The sequence below is a fragment of the Macaca fascicularis genome, chromosome 12, assembly GCF_037993035.2.
Source record: "Macaca fascicularis isolate 582-1 chromosome 12, T2T-MFA8v1.1".
In the NCBI taxonomy this organism is placed as follows: Eukaryota; Metazoa; Chordata; class Mammalia; order Primates; family Cercopithecidae; genus Macaca; species Macaca fascicularis.
The window spans coordinates 68,539,055-68,556,277 of NC_088386.1; the positions used below are offsets into that span (position 1 = coordinate 68,539,055).

At 41.3% G+C, this 17,223-nt stretch overlaps 1 protein-coding gene across 2 annotated transcripts in view; it reads left to right on the forward strand.

Annotated features, from left to right (window-relative positions):
- The window catches only part of RAPGEF4 (Rap guanine nucleotide exchange factor 4), a 309,548-nt gene that overhangs the window by 263,447 nt on the left and 28,878 nt on the right, over nucleotides 1-17,223 (forward strand). For both annotated transcript variants that reach the window (XM_005573493.4, XM_005573494.4), the window contains 6 exons: nucleotides 8,098-8,248; nucleotides 9,977-10,065; nucleotides 10,803-10,833; nucleotides 11,055-11,133; nucleotides 12,289-12,435; nucleotides 14,264-14,361. In XM_005573493.4, coding sequence (XP_005573550.1) covers nucleotides 8,098-8,248; nucleotides 9,977-10,065; nucleotides 10,803-10,833; nucleotides 11,055-11,133; nucleotides 12,289-12,435; nucleotides 14,264-14,361 — 595 coding nt within the window. The remainder of the gene's footprint in view (nucleotides 1-8,097; nucleotides 8,249-9,976; nucleotides 10,066-10,802; nucleotides 10,834-11,054; nucleotides 11,134-12,288; nucleotides 12,436-14,263; nucleotides 14,362-17,223) is intronic.

The window sequence follows — 17,223 nt, forward strand, 5'->3', positions numbered from 1 at the left end:
GGTGAAACCCCATCTCTACTAAAAAATACAAAAAACTAGCCGGGCGAGTGCCTGTAGTCCCAGCTACTCGGGAGGCTGAGGCAGGAGAATGGCGTGAACCCGGGAGGCAGAGCTTGCAGTGAGCTGAGATCCGGCCACTGTACTCCAGCCTGGGTGACAGAGCGAGACTCTGTCTCAAAAAAAAAATAAAAAAAAAATAAAAAAGAAGAAAAAAAAATAGAACATGGATTTGCCACTAAGTTTTAACTAAATCCACCTTTTCTGTGTTTCATCCCTGTACAGAAGCAAAAACAACAGCTTCCCTCACTGAAAAATTAGGGTCCCTGTCATAAAAATCTTTGTGAAATTGATCTGGAGATGTTCTCTTTATAAGTTGACTTGGGTTTTATAAGTGGAACGTTTATCAAAATCTGCTTTTCTTTTTGATGAAAGATTCACATAATAGCAGCAGGTTCATATTCTTTAAATGAAGCCAAGTTTTTAGGAACGTTTTTTAGATTTCCTAGAAAAACTTTCAGCTTAAATTTTGTTGTAACCAGATTTTGTCATCATAGTCCCCATTTGATTCTGAAAAGTGTTTGATCCATACGTCACCATCAGAGCAAGTTGCTTCTGCAGATATGCAATTTGAGAGTTTGTTTCCAATAAAGAAGACTTTGTTTGACGATGTTATGAGCATGATATGCTCCTTGGGAAAAAAAATGACTGTCTTATCAGATATGCTAAAAAATATTTCATATACATGTTCTCGGCCTCCTATCAACACTATGTACTCTTCTAATCTTGTTTTTTTACAATAGGGAAAGTGAGTTCAAGCAGCTAAATAATTTGCCCCAAGCTACATAGCTGGTAAATGTTAGAACAAGATATGAACCCAAGCAGTGTATTGCATTAGGGCACGTCCTAACTGCTGTGCTATGAGTACAAGCCCTTGGCTTGAGACTTAAAAGGAGAATAGCCAAGAACTAGAGACTTGTAAAAACATGGAGAATTCTGAAAATCAGTGGGAAAAATATTCTGAGCAAGAAAATGGAAGATAATTAAAGAAATTGATGGTACAGAAGGCGCTCCTGTGAGCTCAAAGTTAATAGGCACACACAAACAAAGGAGCAGCTTGTGTGGACAGGAGTAACATCACAAACTTAAACCCAGAAATGCCAGGTCTTATGAAAAATTCCACAACTGTCCATTGAAAATATTTTAAATGACTTCCAGAGGAGAATCAGTAATAACATTGGTGGCTAAGATTTACTGAATACTTAATATGTTTCAGATACATGTTTTACCTGTATTATCTCATTTCATCCTTAACAGCAATCTTCTGAAGTTTACTGATGAGGAAATCAAGGCTCTAAATTGTCAATTAACTTACCAAAGATCGTACAGTTTTTATATAGGTGGGGAAGCCAGGATGGGACCTAAGCAGTGTAATTTCAGAACTTGCATTTTATGAACACGCCATATGAAGGAAGAAATAGACCCAGTGGTCAGGATGTCAGGCTGCTCCACAAAGACAAGAAGCCCAGATTACAGTAAAAAAAGCAAAAGCTCTGAAGTAGAAAGACCTGTGTTTAAGACCTGTGTCCTATAAGTTACATTATTCAGCAATTACGCTTAACCTCTCCAAGCCCCTTCTGTAAAATAGGGGTAATTATATGATATGGTCTGGCTCTATGTCCCCACCCAAACCTCATCTCGAATTGTAATCTGAATTTTAATCCCCACGTGTTGGGGGCAGAACCCTGTGGGAGGTGATTAGATCGGGGGGTGGTTCCCCCCATGCTGTTCTCATGATAGTGAGTGAGTTCTCATGAGATCTGATGGTTTTATAAGGGGCATTTCCCACCTTCACTTGCACTTCTCCTTCTTGGCACCATGTGAGGGACATGATGCTCCCCCTTCCACCATGATTGTAAGTTTCCTGAGGCCTCCCCAGCCCTGCGGAACTCTTTCCTTTATAAATTATCCAGTGTCTTGAGCAGTTCTTTATAGCAGCGTGAGAATGGACTGATACATTATACTTGCCCTACCCACTTCACCCGGTTGTTGTGAAAATCAAATGAGGTTATGTGTGTGAACATACATTATAAACCTTAAAACCCCATATAAATGTTGCTATTATTATACCATCAGGAGAGAAATATGGCATATTATAAAGAAGATACCAAAGCTTTGTCTTGTCAGTGGGCAGATGACCCCCAAAGTTTGTTTTCAGCTGCAAGCAGAGATCTTGTATGCAAAGCAGGGTTTTAAAAAACAACAACATTGAAGAGCATCAGTTTGAATGTTGTTAAGTGTTTTATAAATAGCTGCATAATTAGCATGTACTTACTGCAAAAAGTATACATAATATTTTATTCCCTGTTGTAGGCTGTAATGAATCTGCTGCCTCTACATCCTGGGAGGTTTTCACTTACTTTCCCCATGATAATTTTAATACATGGAACCATTATTAGCTGAATTAAGAATAAGTAAATGAGCAGTTAAAAAAAAAAGTACAGAAAAATTACAGGTGCCTGTGGTGAGTAAGATAATAACTAGGTAAAAATATATGAAATAATTACAGTGTTTGAACGGCAGAGCCGGCATGAGGAAAATGACTCAATGGAATATTAAGCCTGCTGTTGGCAGGGTAGAAAAACTGTAGCCTACACTGTGGCCTTCACCTCTTCTGATTCTCAGCCCTAAAACCTCACTGCAAACAGATTCAGTTTGCTCTCAGTCACATGTACACAATGCTGAAGGAGGTGGTTCAGTTCAGTGAAGATTTAGTCACTCTGAAAGTTTGTCATCCTGTAGATTAAATACCCAATAGCTGAAAGATTCTATTTAAAAGATGTACCAGATGTTTTGCAATTAAATTCTGTATGAACTTATTTAGAATGTACCTCTGATCTGTATTTGACATCTTGACAAAATGGGATTCCGGGTAACTTAGATAAAGGCTCTTAAATAGCTGTGATATTTTTAAAGGTTTTTTTTTTTTTTTTTAGAAAAGTGCATTAGTTATAGCATTCCAAACTGTGCAATTAAATTGTTTGTAATCAGTTGATCAAAGAACATTGAAGGTTTTTGTGTGCCCAGTCCTTAGCTAGAAAATGCAGAAATTAACAGTGAGTTTACGACCTCGTTCCTTCTGTTAAGGATTCTGATTTAATGCTTCCAGATGGTGAGAAATACTTTATTACAGGTGAAGTATTCCTTATCTGAAAATTCAAAATCCAAAATGCTCCAAAATTCGAAATTTTTTGAGCTCTCATACCAGTAGGTGTAATGCAAACATTCCAAAATCCAAAAAAAAAAAAAAAAATCTGAAATCCAAAAACACTTCTGGGCCCAAGTCTTTGGGAAAAGAGATACTCAACTGTGTAGGCGAATCTTGAAGTTGGAATTTGGATGACCAGATTTAACAATGTCTGCTCAGTCGCAGTGAGCCACTGCTTTCCTAATTGACAGGTATTAAACTGTAGCAGAGGGGATCTCGTTCAGGTATTAACAATTCCTGTACCTCTCTATCAGATTATGAAGGCTGCAATAGTTAACTCTTGATTTTCTGCATGTGCTTTGTTATGAAGATTTGGGGGATCAATTTCTATATCTCAGACGGATTTTCCTATTTCCCAACAAACTTTGAAGTCATGTGACTCTGCTATATAATCTATGTTTGTGTAAAGAAAGTAATGTTAATATCAGACAAAACACAACAACATAGACAGGTAAAAAGAGTACTGGGGAAGAAAATAAGAAAACTGAGTTCTAGTTCCAAGAATTCCTTTGATAAATTTGGAAAAATCACCTAAACTCATTCTGCCTCGGTTTGCTTACCTCTAAGGTGATAGAGTTGAAGGAAATGTAATCAAAGGGCTCTTGAAACAGAGATGCTGTGATTCCATGACTTATCTGAAATCAACTCAAATGTATCAGTGATAAGTTTGGCCACTCAAACTATATGGCCTTTTCTTAATGGTGTTTAAAATACTAATTCAGTAAGTAATTTTATATTGCCTTACCGACTTTACAAAAACTAGAACTTTATGAGATATAGGAACCATGTTGTCTTTCTGCATCTCTTTCCCCATGAGTTCAGGCAGCCATATTTCTTCTTTCCTGGACCCAACTGTCATCATATCATGAGTCATGGCCTTATTCAATAAAAGCACTTCTTGATCATGCATTATTCCAATTTTAGCCAGAGAAGGCTTCTTCAACCTTCCTGATGTGTCTGAATTTATGAACATGCTATATTTGAAATGTTACTCTTTTTAGATTGCACTTTTGACATCATATTGAGACAAGGGAACTAGTAGGATATTCTTTATTCTTTGGCTGCTACCTGAAAGGAATATAGTTCTTCCCCCTTCCTACCTTTTTTGTAGGAGTTAAATAAAATCTAAAAATTACAAACTTTCTAAAAGCCTGGGGAGATTGTTATGGGAATGAATAGAAACCTCAGCGTCTGATCTGTAACCATTTCAGGTATAATCAATTGTATACAAAGTTCTCTTTGTGTTTCTTAAGAACCTGATCCAACAGACATTTCAGAAAGGGAACCCTATGTGTCGCTTCTGGAGGAGCAGAATCCTTGAGCAATGCCTGAATTCAGCTATAAAAGTAGTATCACCCCCACCCTCACTTTAGTAAATAAACATCCATGAGGGGACAAATGAGACTTTGTGAAATAAGTCAGTGCTTCCTTTTGTTTTCCCAGAGGTAAAAATACTGAACTTTCATGAGGAAAGGGAGAAAGCCTTTCTCAGTCCCTCCGAATTTGGTCAATTCTGTCTCCCTAGAGACTGTGGGGTTCTTCATCAAAGACAAGGGGTGCTCAGCCCTGGTTACTAAACATGCAGAATCAGCGCGGAAACCTTGAAACTTCAGTGTGCACACACTCACACAAAAGGAATTTCTTTCTCATTAAGATTTTTGCTTTCTGGATGCATTTATTCTTAATAATTTCATGAACCCAAGCACTAAGGTCTAGTTGCTATAGCCGCTGGTTAGGATAGTGGGGGTGGGAATAGTGGAAAGAGCCCCATCTGAATTTGCAAGCCCTGCCATTTATTCACTCAACAACCTTGGCCAGATCTCTTCTCTCTGAATCTCCATTTCCTCACTGGTAAATATTTTTTCCTCAGGTTTGTAGAAAGCATCTTTTGATAGCGTAAGAATATTGAGCTTATTTTATGAATTATAAAGTTCTATACATATGTTATCATAACAAGTAGGAAAGACTCCTTCCTCTCTCGCTCTCTTCTCTCTCTCTCTCTCTCTCCCCACTCCTCCTTTCTCTCCTACACATGTGAATACCTCCTTTTCAACATGTTGTCCAATGTAATAGTTCAGATGAATAGGACTGTGCCCATTGTATCACCAGAACCTAGCATGGTGCTCTACTCAAAGTAGTCTGTTAATTAATAATTGGTGAATCAATTGGATCAATTTGAATAGTTTCTTTGCCTAAGTACTTGTAAAGCACTTTGATGTATTTTCTCTGAAAAGCATATTAATTCATTTGAAAATATATTTACTTTTTAAAAACCACATTAGCGCCTTAATTGTCCTATGTTGGGGTTATATTTCTAAATTTAGGCTAAGCGTTCACCACTCTATTACTACCAGCTCAATCAAAGCTTCCCTTTCCTCTCTATGCTGTTTCCATCTTTGAGTGATTTAAAATGTACTCATGTTGCATGTGTAGTGAAATAAGATCGTAGTTTATAGAGTAACTTAGGGCACAGTGTGACATCTTTTAAATTGGCATGATCTGAGAGAGAATTAAATTTGCTCATTTTTCACAGCACAAGGCCATCAGAAAGGTCGTCTTTCACAGGCACTATCACTTAGACCTAGAAGAGGGGCTAGAGGGAAGAAGCTTAGCCTCAGGCGCCCGGTGAGGAACATACATGGTCCATAGTGGCATCAGGCTATTTGGGACAGCAGTCTAGGGAGCGAGCCCAGCCTAGTGAGAGCTTTGACACATACTGTACTCAGAATTCAGAATCTCCACCGACTCTTACATTTATAGGGGTTGGCCTTCCTCAGTACACACCCCTACTCCGCACCTTGGCCATTCTTACTGTCTCCGTTTGGCTCCTATGCCATGGAAATAAAAAAGATAGCACTTGCCAAAGCCTGATGTCATCCAAGTTTCTACACAAACACAAGTTACCATAAAACTAAACCAAAGACAGCACAATGGCAAGGCAGCATTGTGTTTTCATTATGTTAGTTTGTGGTACCTACCTGATTCTGCTTTGGTCCACCTTGCCTTAGCGTTATTAAATGTGGTAGCTGACAGGGAATTTGGAAATGATTTCTTCTCACCTCCTCATTTCATGGGTGAGTAAATGGAAGTATGCAGCGGCTAAGTGACTTACACAAGATCGCATAGGTAAGTGTTGGCAGCTAGAGGACTTGAACCCATATCCTCCCACTCTTGGGTGAACCAGTACATATTTTTCAATCAGTCAAGACTTTCTTATTTGGTACCTACCATGTGTCTGACTATGCTCCTACATGCCATTAAAAAACGGTCATAAAATATAATGTCCAGCATTGCAACTCTTTGGAAAGAAAAACTCAGTTATAAATGCATGCAAGCAAGAGACCAAAGAGTTAATCAGAAAAGAAATAATTTTCACATAAAGTGATCTTTCTTCCTTTCTTTATTGTAAGCTGAGAGAGAATTGTAGCAATACAGGTTGAGCAATTTTCTTTTTTATGAATCTTGTGCTCAATTTATGAAAGCCATTTTGCAACCCATTTACATGCAGTAAACCTTTGCTTTAAGGTTCTGTCATTTACCTTGATCATGATTATTTATAGTCCTTTTAGAAAAGGCCCTTTACTGGTTTAGCTCTCAAGCACAGCACTGCCATAAGCCGGTTTTCTACAACGTCTTTCAAGGCAGGGTAGGAAGCTAAGACAGGGCCAGTCTTGTAGCTCGCTGTGAGGAATGGGGGTGTTGGGTAATGGGAAGAACACTAGACATCAGGAGTCTTACATTCGAAACCTCTGCACTCTCACTATGTATCCTGGCCATTTATGCTTCTTTAGTTTCAGTTTGTTCACTTGTAGAAACAGAGTGACACTTTCCTCACAAGGCTATAAGAGTTGAACTGAAGTACTTTGTGTGCAAGTTATATTGTAAATTGTGAAGAGTAAGTTATTTTATGAACTAATTATCTATAATATGAACTATAAATCATTGAAAAAGGAATGGTATGTCTAACCTAAAATATTTCTTGATTACCTATGATGTTGTCCTTGTGTAGTACATACAAGAATGGACCAGGGACCTTTACTCTTGGCACATAGGAGACCCTCAATCAGTACTTGTTGCATTAATGAATAAATAGTTTCTGGGTGAAAGTCAGTATGCTAGGAATGGTGTAGAATACAGGACAAATGACCATCAACCCAAGCCTCAAGGTGCTTGCAATTAAGATGGTAGCCGTAAATGTGCAAAGAGCCAATAAGGTAAGTCGTGGTTCTACACAAGAGAAGAAGGTATGGTGTAAAAAGTGTGTCTGAGGCCCTCACCAGAGAATTGGTACAGCAGGAGCCTTTCCTCTTCCTACCTCTAGGTGGGTTTATCTACCTTCAGCCTCGCTTGCCCACCCATGCACTCTTTGTATCAGCCATGGTCCCAGCAGGACTAGATGCCCACTTGGAAGGGAGGGGATTACAGAGATTCGGGCAGAATTTTGGAAACCAACAACAGGTGGAAACGCACCCAGAGAGAAGCAACGGCAGGAAACATTACCATCCAGAGCGGCAAAGGGCAAGGCAGATCCTGGCAGAGAATGATAGCTAGAGCTAGACACAAGAATCCTTGTCCACACCAAATCCAGGAGGAGTCTGTGAAAGTCGAATCCCTTGGGCAACTATCAGGCCAGAGTCAGCAGGAATTAACAAGGAATTGCATGCATTTGGCATAGACACTTTCTGTGAGGTTTTTCATGAGGGCCTAGGGGAGGAATTCTATCTGTCTAAAAGCCTGGCTTTCTGAAGCTGGGATCTGTCACTCTTTACCTTTGAAAGAAGCATATGAAATGAGTGTGAAATGGCTCAATTTCTTCCTTGACTCCTCGGCACTTACCACGCACAGCCTTCACAAGGTACAGAACAGGAGAAAATGGATTATGCCCTCAACAATAAGAGGCGAGTCATCCGCCTGGTTCTACAGTGGGCTGCCATGTATGGAGACCTCCTACAAGAGGATGATGTGTCTATGGCCTTTCTGGAGGTAGGCGGGGGTCATCCCTTCCAAGAATACACCATTGTCCTACAATACAGGGACCTACCTGTGGGCTCAGCAGCTTCCCTGGAGAGACTGTCATTGCAAATGCAAGACTTTGTGAACACATTCATTCATCAGAAAGGAACTACAGTCTGACTCCATAATGGGTAGCATTTTCATGTATTTTCATCTAGTCTCTTTTTCTTTGTATGTTTTATCTTATAGTCACGTAGCACCCATTATTCTGCAGGCTGCTTTTTCCATTTAATTTGATATAAGAATTTTTCTGTCAGTACAGTCCTTATAATACAAATTTCTTTACATCGCCTGAAATAATCAAAAAAATTTCTGATGACCATTGAGTAGCCGTGTCACAAATACATTTATGTGTTCCCTTATTGTTGGGTGTTCACATCATTTCCAGTTTTCACCTTCCTAGAATAGTAGTACGTTAAAAAGTCTTGTGCAAGTGAGTCTGTCCTTGATTACCTTCCTAGAAGTGGGACTACTAGATCAAATGGTAGATATTTTTGAGTGGAGTGGAGCAGATCGTTTATTTAGGAATTGCCAGAAGCAGAAATGGTAGGCTGTGAAAGCGGTTCATGAACACTGCTGTAAGCTGCACTTCCCCATTCCTTCCCGTAACTCTAGCCCCAAATTACAGCACTGATCCTGACATTTAAGCCCAGTTAGTCACTCTCCCCTCCAAAATTTGGATGAAGACCTTACTTCTGTGCAGGCAAAAGGCAATGTTACTTCCGTTTCAAACTTTTTCAATCTGTGTGTTCTAAAATTATAAATTATCCAAAAGAAACATACACCCTCTCTCCTTTCTATTCATATCATTTCACAGCCAGAGGGGCAAGGCAGGGAGGGAAAATGGACCGTGAGCATCCCTCCAAGCTGAGGAATGAAGTATTTTGAAAATGTGAGGAATGGCGGTAGCTTGGGGTCATACATTGACTCATGGCCTCTACTCATTGAGTACAGGACCATTTTGCAGATGAACTAAAGTGGTGGTGAAGCTGGCACTGCCATGGTTCTCACCTTCTGCTGCAGAGCAGAGTTCTGCTCCTAAGCAGAGCAGGCACACCTGCAGCTGCAGGGTCAGGACAGCTCCCAGAAGGGCAGCAGAGAGTCCTGAGTTGGTGGCACAAACTCAGCATAAATTCGCTACAGTGCTGAAGACCATGCAGCATCTTACCACCAACCATAACCACGGATGAGTAGCACCTAGCAAATAAACAATACATGCCAAAATAATGTGAGAATGAACACTGAAGTTCCTCTGAAAAAAAAAGAAGTAAAAAAAGTGCTCTTTTGTGGACTCCAAAATGACCCATTTCAAAACACTGGCTTTCATATAAATATCATACAAATAATTCACCTGCAATTTATTTTGAATTGAAGTTTTATTGTTGTAAAATAGATATCTAATATAAATTTTCCCATTGTAACCATTTTTAAGGGTATAGTTCAGTGGCGTTCATTTCATTTCTGATGCCCGTGCAGTCATTGATTGCCACTATCTATTTCTAAGACTTCTTCTCATGGCCAATTTTGAACTTAGACATGGTGTAACATTTTCTTCTTTGTTCTTCCTCCAGTCCATGAAGCCATGGTCTGGAGATGCTGGTGAAGCAGATGACATAGGGACACACCTTTATTGCTCTTGACAGAATCATGTGCCTTTTGCAGTTCTTGTTAAAAGCCTGTGACTTTTGCCAATTACAGGAGTTTTATGTATCTGTATCAGATGACGCCCGGATGATTGCTGCCCTCAAGGAGCAACTGCCGGAGTTGGAGAAGATTGTCAAGCAAATGTAAGGAGGGGCTTGGCTTTGGGGGTGTGCTTTCATCAAGTAAGTCCCAAAACATCCTTTGCCCACAGGAAAAGTTAAAGCTGGTCTTTCCATAGCCATGCCCTGCTTGATTTGATTTAAGCAGACTGGACCAAGGGCATAGGTGGTGCAGTAAGGCCAGAGGAACAGAAGGACTGAGATTCTGTTCATTCTGTGCTAGAAGGCTGCCAAAAGAAAGCCTGGGAAAGAAAAGATCCTCCTGTGTGGAGTCCAACTCAATAAATGTGGGTCCCTTAGGTTCAAGGCAGTGAATCTGGCAATAACGTGGCCAGCGGCATTTAAAGAAAGTTTGAGGGCAATTACTTATATGGAAAATTCACTGTCTGCTGCCAAAGCTGTTGATGGTGAATATTTGTGTCCTCTCAATGAACCACAAGGTCTTCACATGCTATTACTTGAGCTATAGATTAAATGCAGTATCAGAGAGTGAGTGTGCTGCTAGATAAGACTTTGAAAGCTAGAAATCCTGGCTTTGAACATCGGTTCTGCCAGGAATCTGCCTCTGACAAGAGCTGATATCTTTGCTGTCTACCCTTCTGCTTTGATCTATTACTATTAAAATGAGGAAGTTCATATTGCCTCCTGAAAGGATTCTGTGATTGTGATTTCATTTTCTAACATAAGATTAGTTATATGCAAATAAGGCAATTTAATAGTAGCAATGGTATTAAATAATGTGCTTTCTCTACTTCTCGTAGCTCAGAAGATGCAAAGGCACCACAAAAGAAGGTAAATGGCATGAACTTGAACTCTCTGTCTGTGCCCTGTAGAATTACAATTCCCCAGAAATATTATATTGCAGTATACATAAAAGTGATTTCTTTTTTGTAGACACAAAATATATTGTCTTAATTTCTTGACTCTGCTTGCTTCTCAGATGTGTCTCCTCTGAGTTGCTAGTGTGCATTGGTCACTCTCCCTTATGGCACTTGCTGTGGTTGTTTTTACAGCACAAGGTTCTTTTGCAACAGTTCAATACAGGTGATGAGAGAGCCCAGAAGCGCCAGCCTATCCGTGGCTCTGATGAAGGTGAGAACCCTCTTTCAACTAACTCATAGTTGTATAGATTATTTAGAGTCAGGATAATGGTAAGCATCACCTTGGACCCACAGAATAACTTCTTTTGGAGGTGCCCTGTTGCCCTCCAGATGGTTTGCTTGGAGGTGCCTTTTGGTGGCCTGATGATTTATGTCCTTAAACTCTTCTTGTGCCTGGAGCCGAGGTGCCTGTCTACCCTTCCCTGATTCAGCCTCTCCCTGCTTAACCCCTTTCCTGGGAAGAAATGAAGATGATCTCAGGGTCTGGTTGTCAGGATTGCCCACCCCTGGGAAAAGCTGGTGGGAAGGTAGCCGGCGCCTAGTGGGTGCCTAGGAGACAGTGGATCACCAGCATCCTGCCCAGGGACAATGCTCTGGCCCTGAGCACAGCCCTGAGCATGGAGGCTTTACATCAGGAAGATAAAGATGCTGGCTTTTGTTTGGTTGTTTAAGATTCTCCAAAGAATCACAACCAAAAATAGTCACAAATAATAATGATAAAAATTTCATTTAAAGCTATAAATGAATCTCGTCATTTAGGACTGCCTCTAAACCCAAGAATTACAATACAATAATGGGAATTGCTCCCAGGATTTTTGTGTTCAGAGCTGAGACTCGGGGTGCCATATCCACATCTGCTGATCTAAGTCTGCTGAGCTAAATAGCATCCAAGCTTACGTGGCCTGGCCCCAAAGCACACAAGCCACTGAAGCAAGTGAACAGGAGTATCAGCATGTGCTGATGGCCCAGGCGGAAGCCCTCCTGTGTGCAGAGGTGTGAATGGTGGCTCCCCACCACCACACAGGGTAGCAGTGATCTGTAAATTGCCTACAGTGTAGTACTTCAGACCCTGAACATCAGCCTGAAGACACTCTCCATTTTTTCCCATGACCTATTTGTGGGGTTTCACCAATATCTCTTGTTCTTTTAATTGGACTTGGCAACCATATGTGCACCTATTCTTAGACCAATGCTAAAGTAAGCAGTTTAGAAGGGGCAGGCATGGGGTAAATGAGTATGAATAAATATAGTAATAAAAATGGCAAAATGATGCAAATTGGAGAGGATGCCTAAACATTTTTCATAACTACAGTTTTATTGAAAACTCTTAAGACTGATTTACTACCTTGTTACTGCCTTTGCATAGTTCTGTTTAAGGTCTATTGCATGGACCACACCTACACAACCATTCGGGTGCCAGTGGCCGCCTCGGTGAAGGAAGTCATCAGCGCCGTTGCCGACAAGCTGGGCTCTGGGGAGGGCCTGATCATAGTCAAGATGAGTTCTGGAGGAGGTAACAGCCTTAATTCGCATTTTGGGCTCTGCAAAACAGGACTTTCCATCCAAGCAGAAACTATGTAAGAAGTTAGTGTGGTCATGTGAGGCTCACCCGGAGGATGAACTGGTGCTTATGTATGCTTCCACTAATAACAGAAACAGTATGGGTAGAGGCAGGCTGGGTTTCTAATGTGCCCTATCTTGTAGGTACCCACTCTAAACCAGAAAGGTGACTGGAACTGAGGACTCTTGTGTAGATGCTGGCCTGGAGTTCTTTCAGTTTAAACTCTATTCAAAAAAGTTTTAGGCCTTGGAGCCCTGAGAAATATGGACCCTAAGAGGAAATCTAGCTGGACAAGCTCAAGGCCATGGGTTTCTAGAAGTCCAAAGTTGGAAGTGGTCAGAAGCTAGTTCTTTGAAACTGATGATGGTTTTTCTCCTTACTCAGTAGAGAGGCTAGGAGCCTGGCTCAAATGAAATGAGGAATATTTTTCCCCCATGGGATTACAGTTCCTTTCACTGTCCTTGATTACATGGTGCATTTCTGAAATGTCATTTATTCATTCATTGCATATGTACTGGCCACAGTGTGGCTGTGAAGGAAAGAATGAGTTAGACACAGCTCACGTCCCCAAGTCGTTCCCAGGCCAGGGAGGAGGTAGATGGTGAGTTAAAACAATTACAGTTCATGCTGGCAAGCGTTTTAGGAATGACCACATATTGTAGTGAGAGACTAGAGGAAGCAGCAGTGAGGTTCATTCCTCCAGTCATGATTTGACAGCCATCTGGGGGAATCCTTCAGGAACAGGTGAGCCATTTCCGTCATGTTTTAAGGTGAATGATTCCATTGATGGAGGATTTTTAAATGCATGTTGGATTTTAAGATCTCCCTTCCATTTCAGCTCCAGTTGCACAGGGCCCAGGACATCTGCCCTCACTGACCCCTTGTCACCTTCCCATAGATATCCCAGGTCCCACCCTCACTTTCTTTAGGTCTTTACCCAAATGTCAGTGTCTCACTGAAGCTCCCTGCTTCGTTTGCTTCATTCCCTTTCTAAACTGTTAACTTCCTCCCCTTACACATGCTTCCCAGCCCCCACTCCTGCGAGACTTATTTCTCCTTGTCTTCTCACTTTCTAATCTATTTCTTTTCTTTATTGTTGGCGTCTCCCACTGTGATGTAACGCTTTTTGGAGTGGGATTTTTTTTTTTTTTTCTGTATTGTTCCCTTCTGTCTCCCCAGTGCCTGGAGCAGTTTCTGGCATGCAGCAAATACAAAATAAATATTTATTAAATGAACTAATTTTTTAAATTTTTTAATTTTTTGACATGTTCTCATCTGAAGAACTAATTTTTTAATGTGGGAGGAGGCTTAATCTAGTTAATGCTTTTGCCCTCCAAATTAGGGAATAAGTGAAAAAACAATAGTCAATTTTGCATCTAAAATCATGTGAGGTCTCAGAAACCTCCAAAGTTTTTAAAAAGTGATCTTTATATGTCCAAAGTCCTGGGTGTGATTACCATCTAGAAACATAACTTGTGAGATAAATAGCAAGTGCAGGTTTTACATACTCAGTAATTATGGTTGCAGCACAAAACTGGGTGAATTCACCCTCTGGCATCTCTATTCCTGTTTTGTGGCCATTTCTGATGGCATCATGAGTGGCACAGGGCTGCATGAATGCTGTCTTTTTTATTCCGTGGATCCCTTCAGTACTCTATTTTATGCAGTCGCTCTGCGTGTCCCAGTAATTCACCAAGCTGGCAATTTGTTGGTGTGATTAGGGCAGTGAGCAAATCTCAGATGTATTTAATAGGCAATCTCATGCTTTTTATGTTCACAGAAAAGGTGGTGCTCAAACCTAATGATGTTTCAGTATTTACGACGCTCACCATTAATGGACGCCTGTTTGCTTGCCCGCGAGAGCAATTCGATTCACTGGTAGGTGTGGATGGCCTGCTCAGAGCAGCATTGCAATCAGAAAAACTTGTCTGGAGCCTAATTTTGCAGTCACACTGAACCCAGTGGCTAAAAAATCTTGAATGGTACTTAGCTTTTTCTTTTTCTGCAGTCTATATTAGGTAAACCTCAGGTGTTCATCTGAGATGCTCAGGGCTTTTGATTTTCTTTTGTGGAAATTAGCCAAGTAGCACCACTATTAGGGCATAATTCAGCTTTCAGAACTCTTTGTTGTAATTTGCCTCATTGGTATGTCCCCAGTTTAAATACTAATGTTAAGAATCTGAATACTTATACCAGGATGGAAATAATTTTTCTAAAGCAAGATATCACTATTTATCAGGCTCCTTTGCATTATGGCAAAGCCGCCATCTGGTCTAATAGAAATGCTGTTCCCTGAAAGCACTTTCTCTACCTTATGCAGAAAATGCCAGAGGCCAGACCCTTCCCTAAGTCTCCAGAAACGCTTGTTACCCAGCATACAGACAGATCTTTCTGTGAAGAAAGGACTAATAGGCCCATACTAATAACGGAGTAGCCTGCTCTCTTTTAAGCAGGTGGTATTGTCCATTTCTATTTATCCTACCAAAATTTGGTATGGAGGTGAGTAGCTAGTAACATATCTTAGAAAGCCTAGAGGGCCAATTCAGAGGGTAGAGAAACTGGTTTCTTCAGTCTTTGGATACACGGGGTTTCTCCTTTAAGGAAGGCACAAGACAAGAGCTAGAGGTAAACCACATCCAATTTTAGAGAGAGAGTTTACAAAAGGGATGCATGAGTAGGTTTCAAGATTAATCAGATCAGCTCTTATAGGTATCAAGATTCTCTTCCTTGGACTTTTTAGAGGTTGTTTCGGGCTCATCATAATCCCGATTTTTTGTTTTAAAGAATACCATTTTGTACACTCCAGTGAGGATAGGTGGATTTTTACCATATTTTGAATTCACCTGGAGAGGAACTTAGCAAATGTGGCATTAGTTTTCCTGCTAATCCCTCATCCATCACAGCCCATAAGCACACTCACCTTTCCTCAACCACCAGCCTTATAAGATCTGAGTCTGCCCCCAGCCTTTTCCGTATATTTTTTCCAGTCATCTACACTCATAGCTTTCTAAATAAATATTTCTCAATACTGAGGGATTGAAAAAAAAAAAAAGTGTCATAAATGAGTCGTGCTGCCCTCTCCTGGAAAGCAAAGCCCTAAAAAGCCAGACCCGCTGCAGCCCCTTCAAAGGTGCTATGTGACCTGTTACTGCACGGGTGCTGGGGACTCTCTTGCCAGCGGGTTCTTGGCCGCAGTGCCAGATGACATGGAGAGACAGGGAGTGTGGACTGTCTTCAGCTCCCTGTGGTGTCTGATACTAACTTTCTAAACCTCTGTTTGTTGGCACACAGTCCTGCAGCCTTCCAAGTTCTTAGTCCTTGCTTGTCCTCTGTTTTACGGCCTCTTTCGTTGGAAGAAATGTTCTCTGCATTGAGTACCCTGGGCATGAACTTCTTCCCTATCAGCGCTCTGCCATTCATTGTGCTGTGAGTGGCCAAACCTTACCTGCCTCACATAACTGTGGACAGGGAGCTCCTTCTCTGGCTTTCTAAAGATTCCCTTTCAGGACAGCCCATTGAAGAGGAGTCGCACAGAGGATGACCCTGCGGTAGAGAATGTTGGCCACACTCTCTGATCCACCCACACATGCCTCTGCAGGGTCTGCTCTGCACCTGGGGCTGTGCTGGCTTCTGTGAGACACTAAACCCAGAGCCTCTATCTTTACCGCAGTTACGCCCAAGCCAGAGAGATGAGACTAACACAAGCAGCCTGGAATAGACCAAGTCTTAGTGTTCGATCTTAGTCTTACATTGCGTGGTCTACAATAGAATTAGTAGAGTGCTGGCAAGTCAGCCTCGTGGTTAAGGGTTCAGATTCTGAAACTTTACTCTCTTCACATTTTATTTAAGTATAAATGTCAGTACAGAGCAAATTCCTATAAAACTCCATAGTACTGTAATGTGATTCTACTTTTATCCATTCACTGGTTCCTGAGACTTTTACTTAGTACCTGCCACATCATCGCAGGTGTTGTAGATGGTTCTGGCTCTGAAATGGTCTTGAAGACAAATCCATCATGGTCCTTGGACCTCAGTGAACAAACAGTGTAGTGAGGGACCCCAGTATGTGATCAGTGAGGATGCAGCGTAACAAGTGCCACAGCAGAGCTAGACACAGAGGGTGTGGGAGCACGAGGAAAGGAAGATGCTCTGGGTGGCTCACCTTAGCCATCTCCTTGTCACTGACAATCTGCACATCCCTTTTATGTCTTAGTTTCCTCATCTGGAAAATGGGAGGATAACAATGCTGTTCTCCCAATTACCCCTCTCCAGCCTTAGCAAAAAAATCATGGCTCAAAAACCGTGGGGAGAAAATGCATGGGAGTTCTGTGTCTGTATGTAGGCAGCTTTCAGATCTGTCTGGGCAATGCAGGCCCCACATAAGCTCTGCTGTGCCTTATCTGTAGGACATTTCCACAGAGCTGTGTACAAGAAAATGGCCCAAGGAGACACTTCCCTGGGGTCCAGGGTGAGCATTTACATTCCCCACTTCTAAGAGAGAAGCACCTTTTGCTGCTCAGATTGCCTCTTCCTTGGCTCAAGGAAGGGGTCAACCTGCCCTTTGCCGGGAGGGAGACTTGGTGAGCCCTGCCCACTGAAAGAAAAGTTGAGGCTCAACAGAGCTTTCTGTTGCTCTCAAAAGGGATGCAGGAGTGATAGACCAGCATCCACGACTAAAAGAACTTTGCATATTTCTTAATATTAGATTCTTCCCTGTGTTGTTAGGTAAACTTATCCACC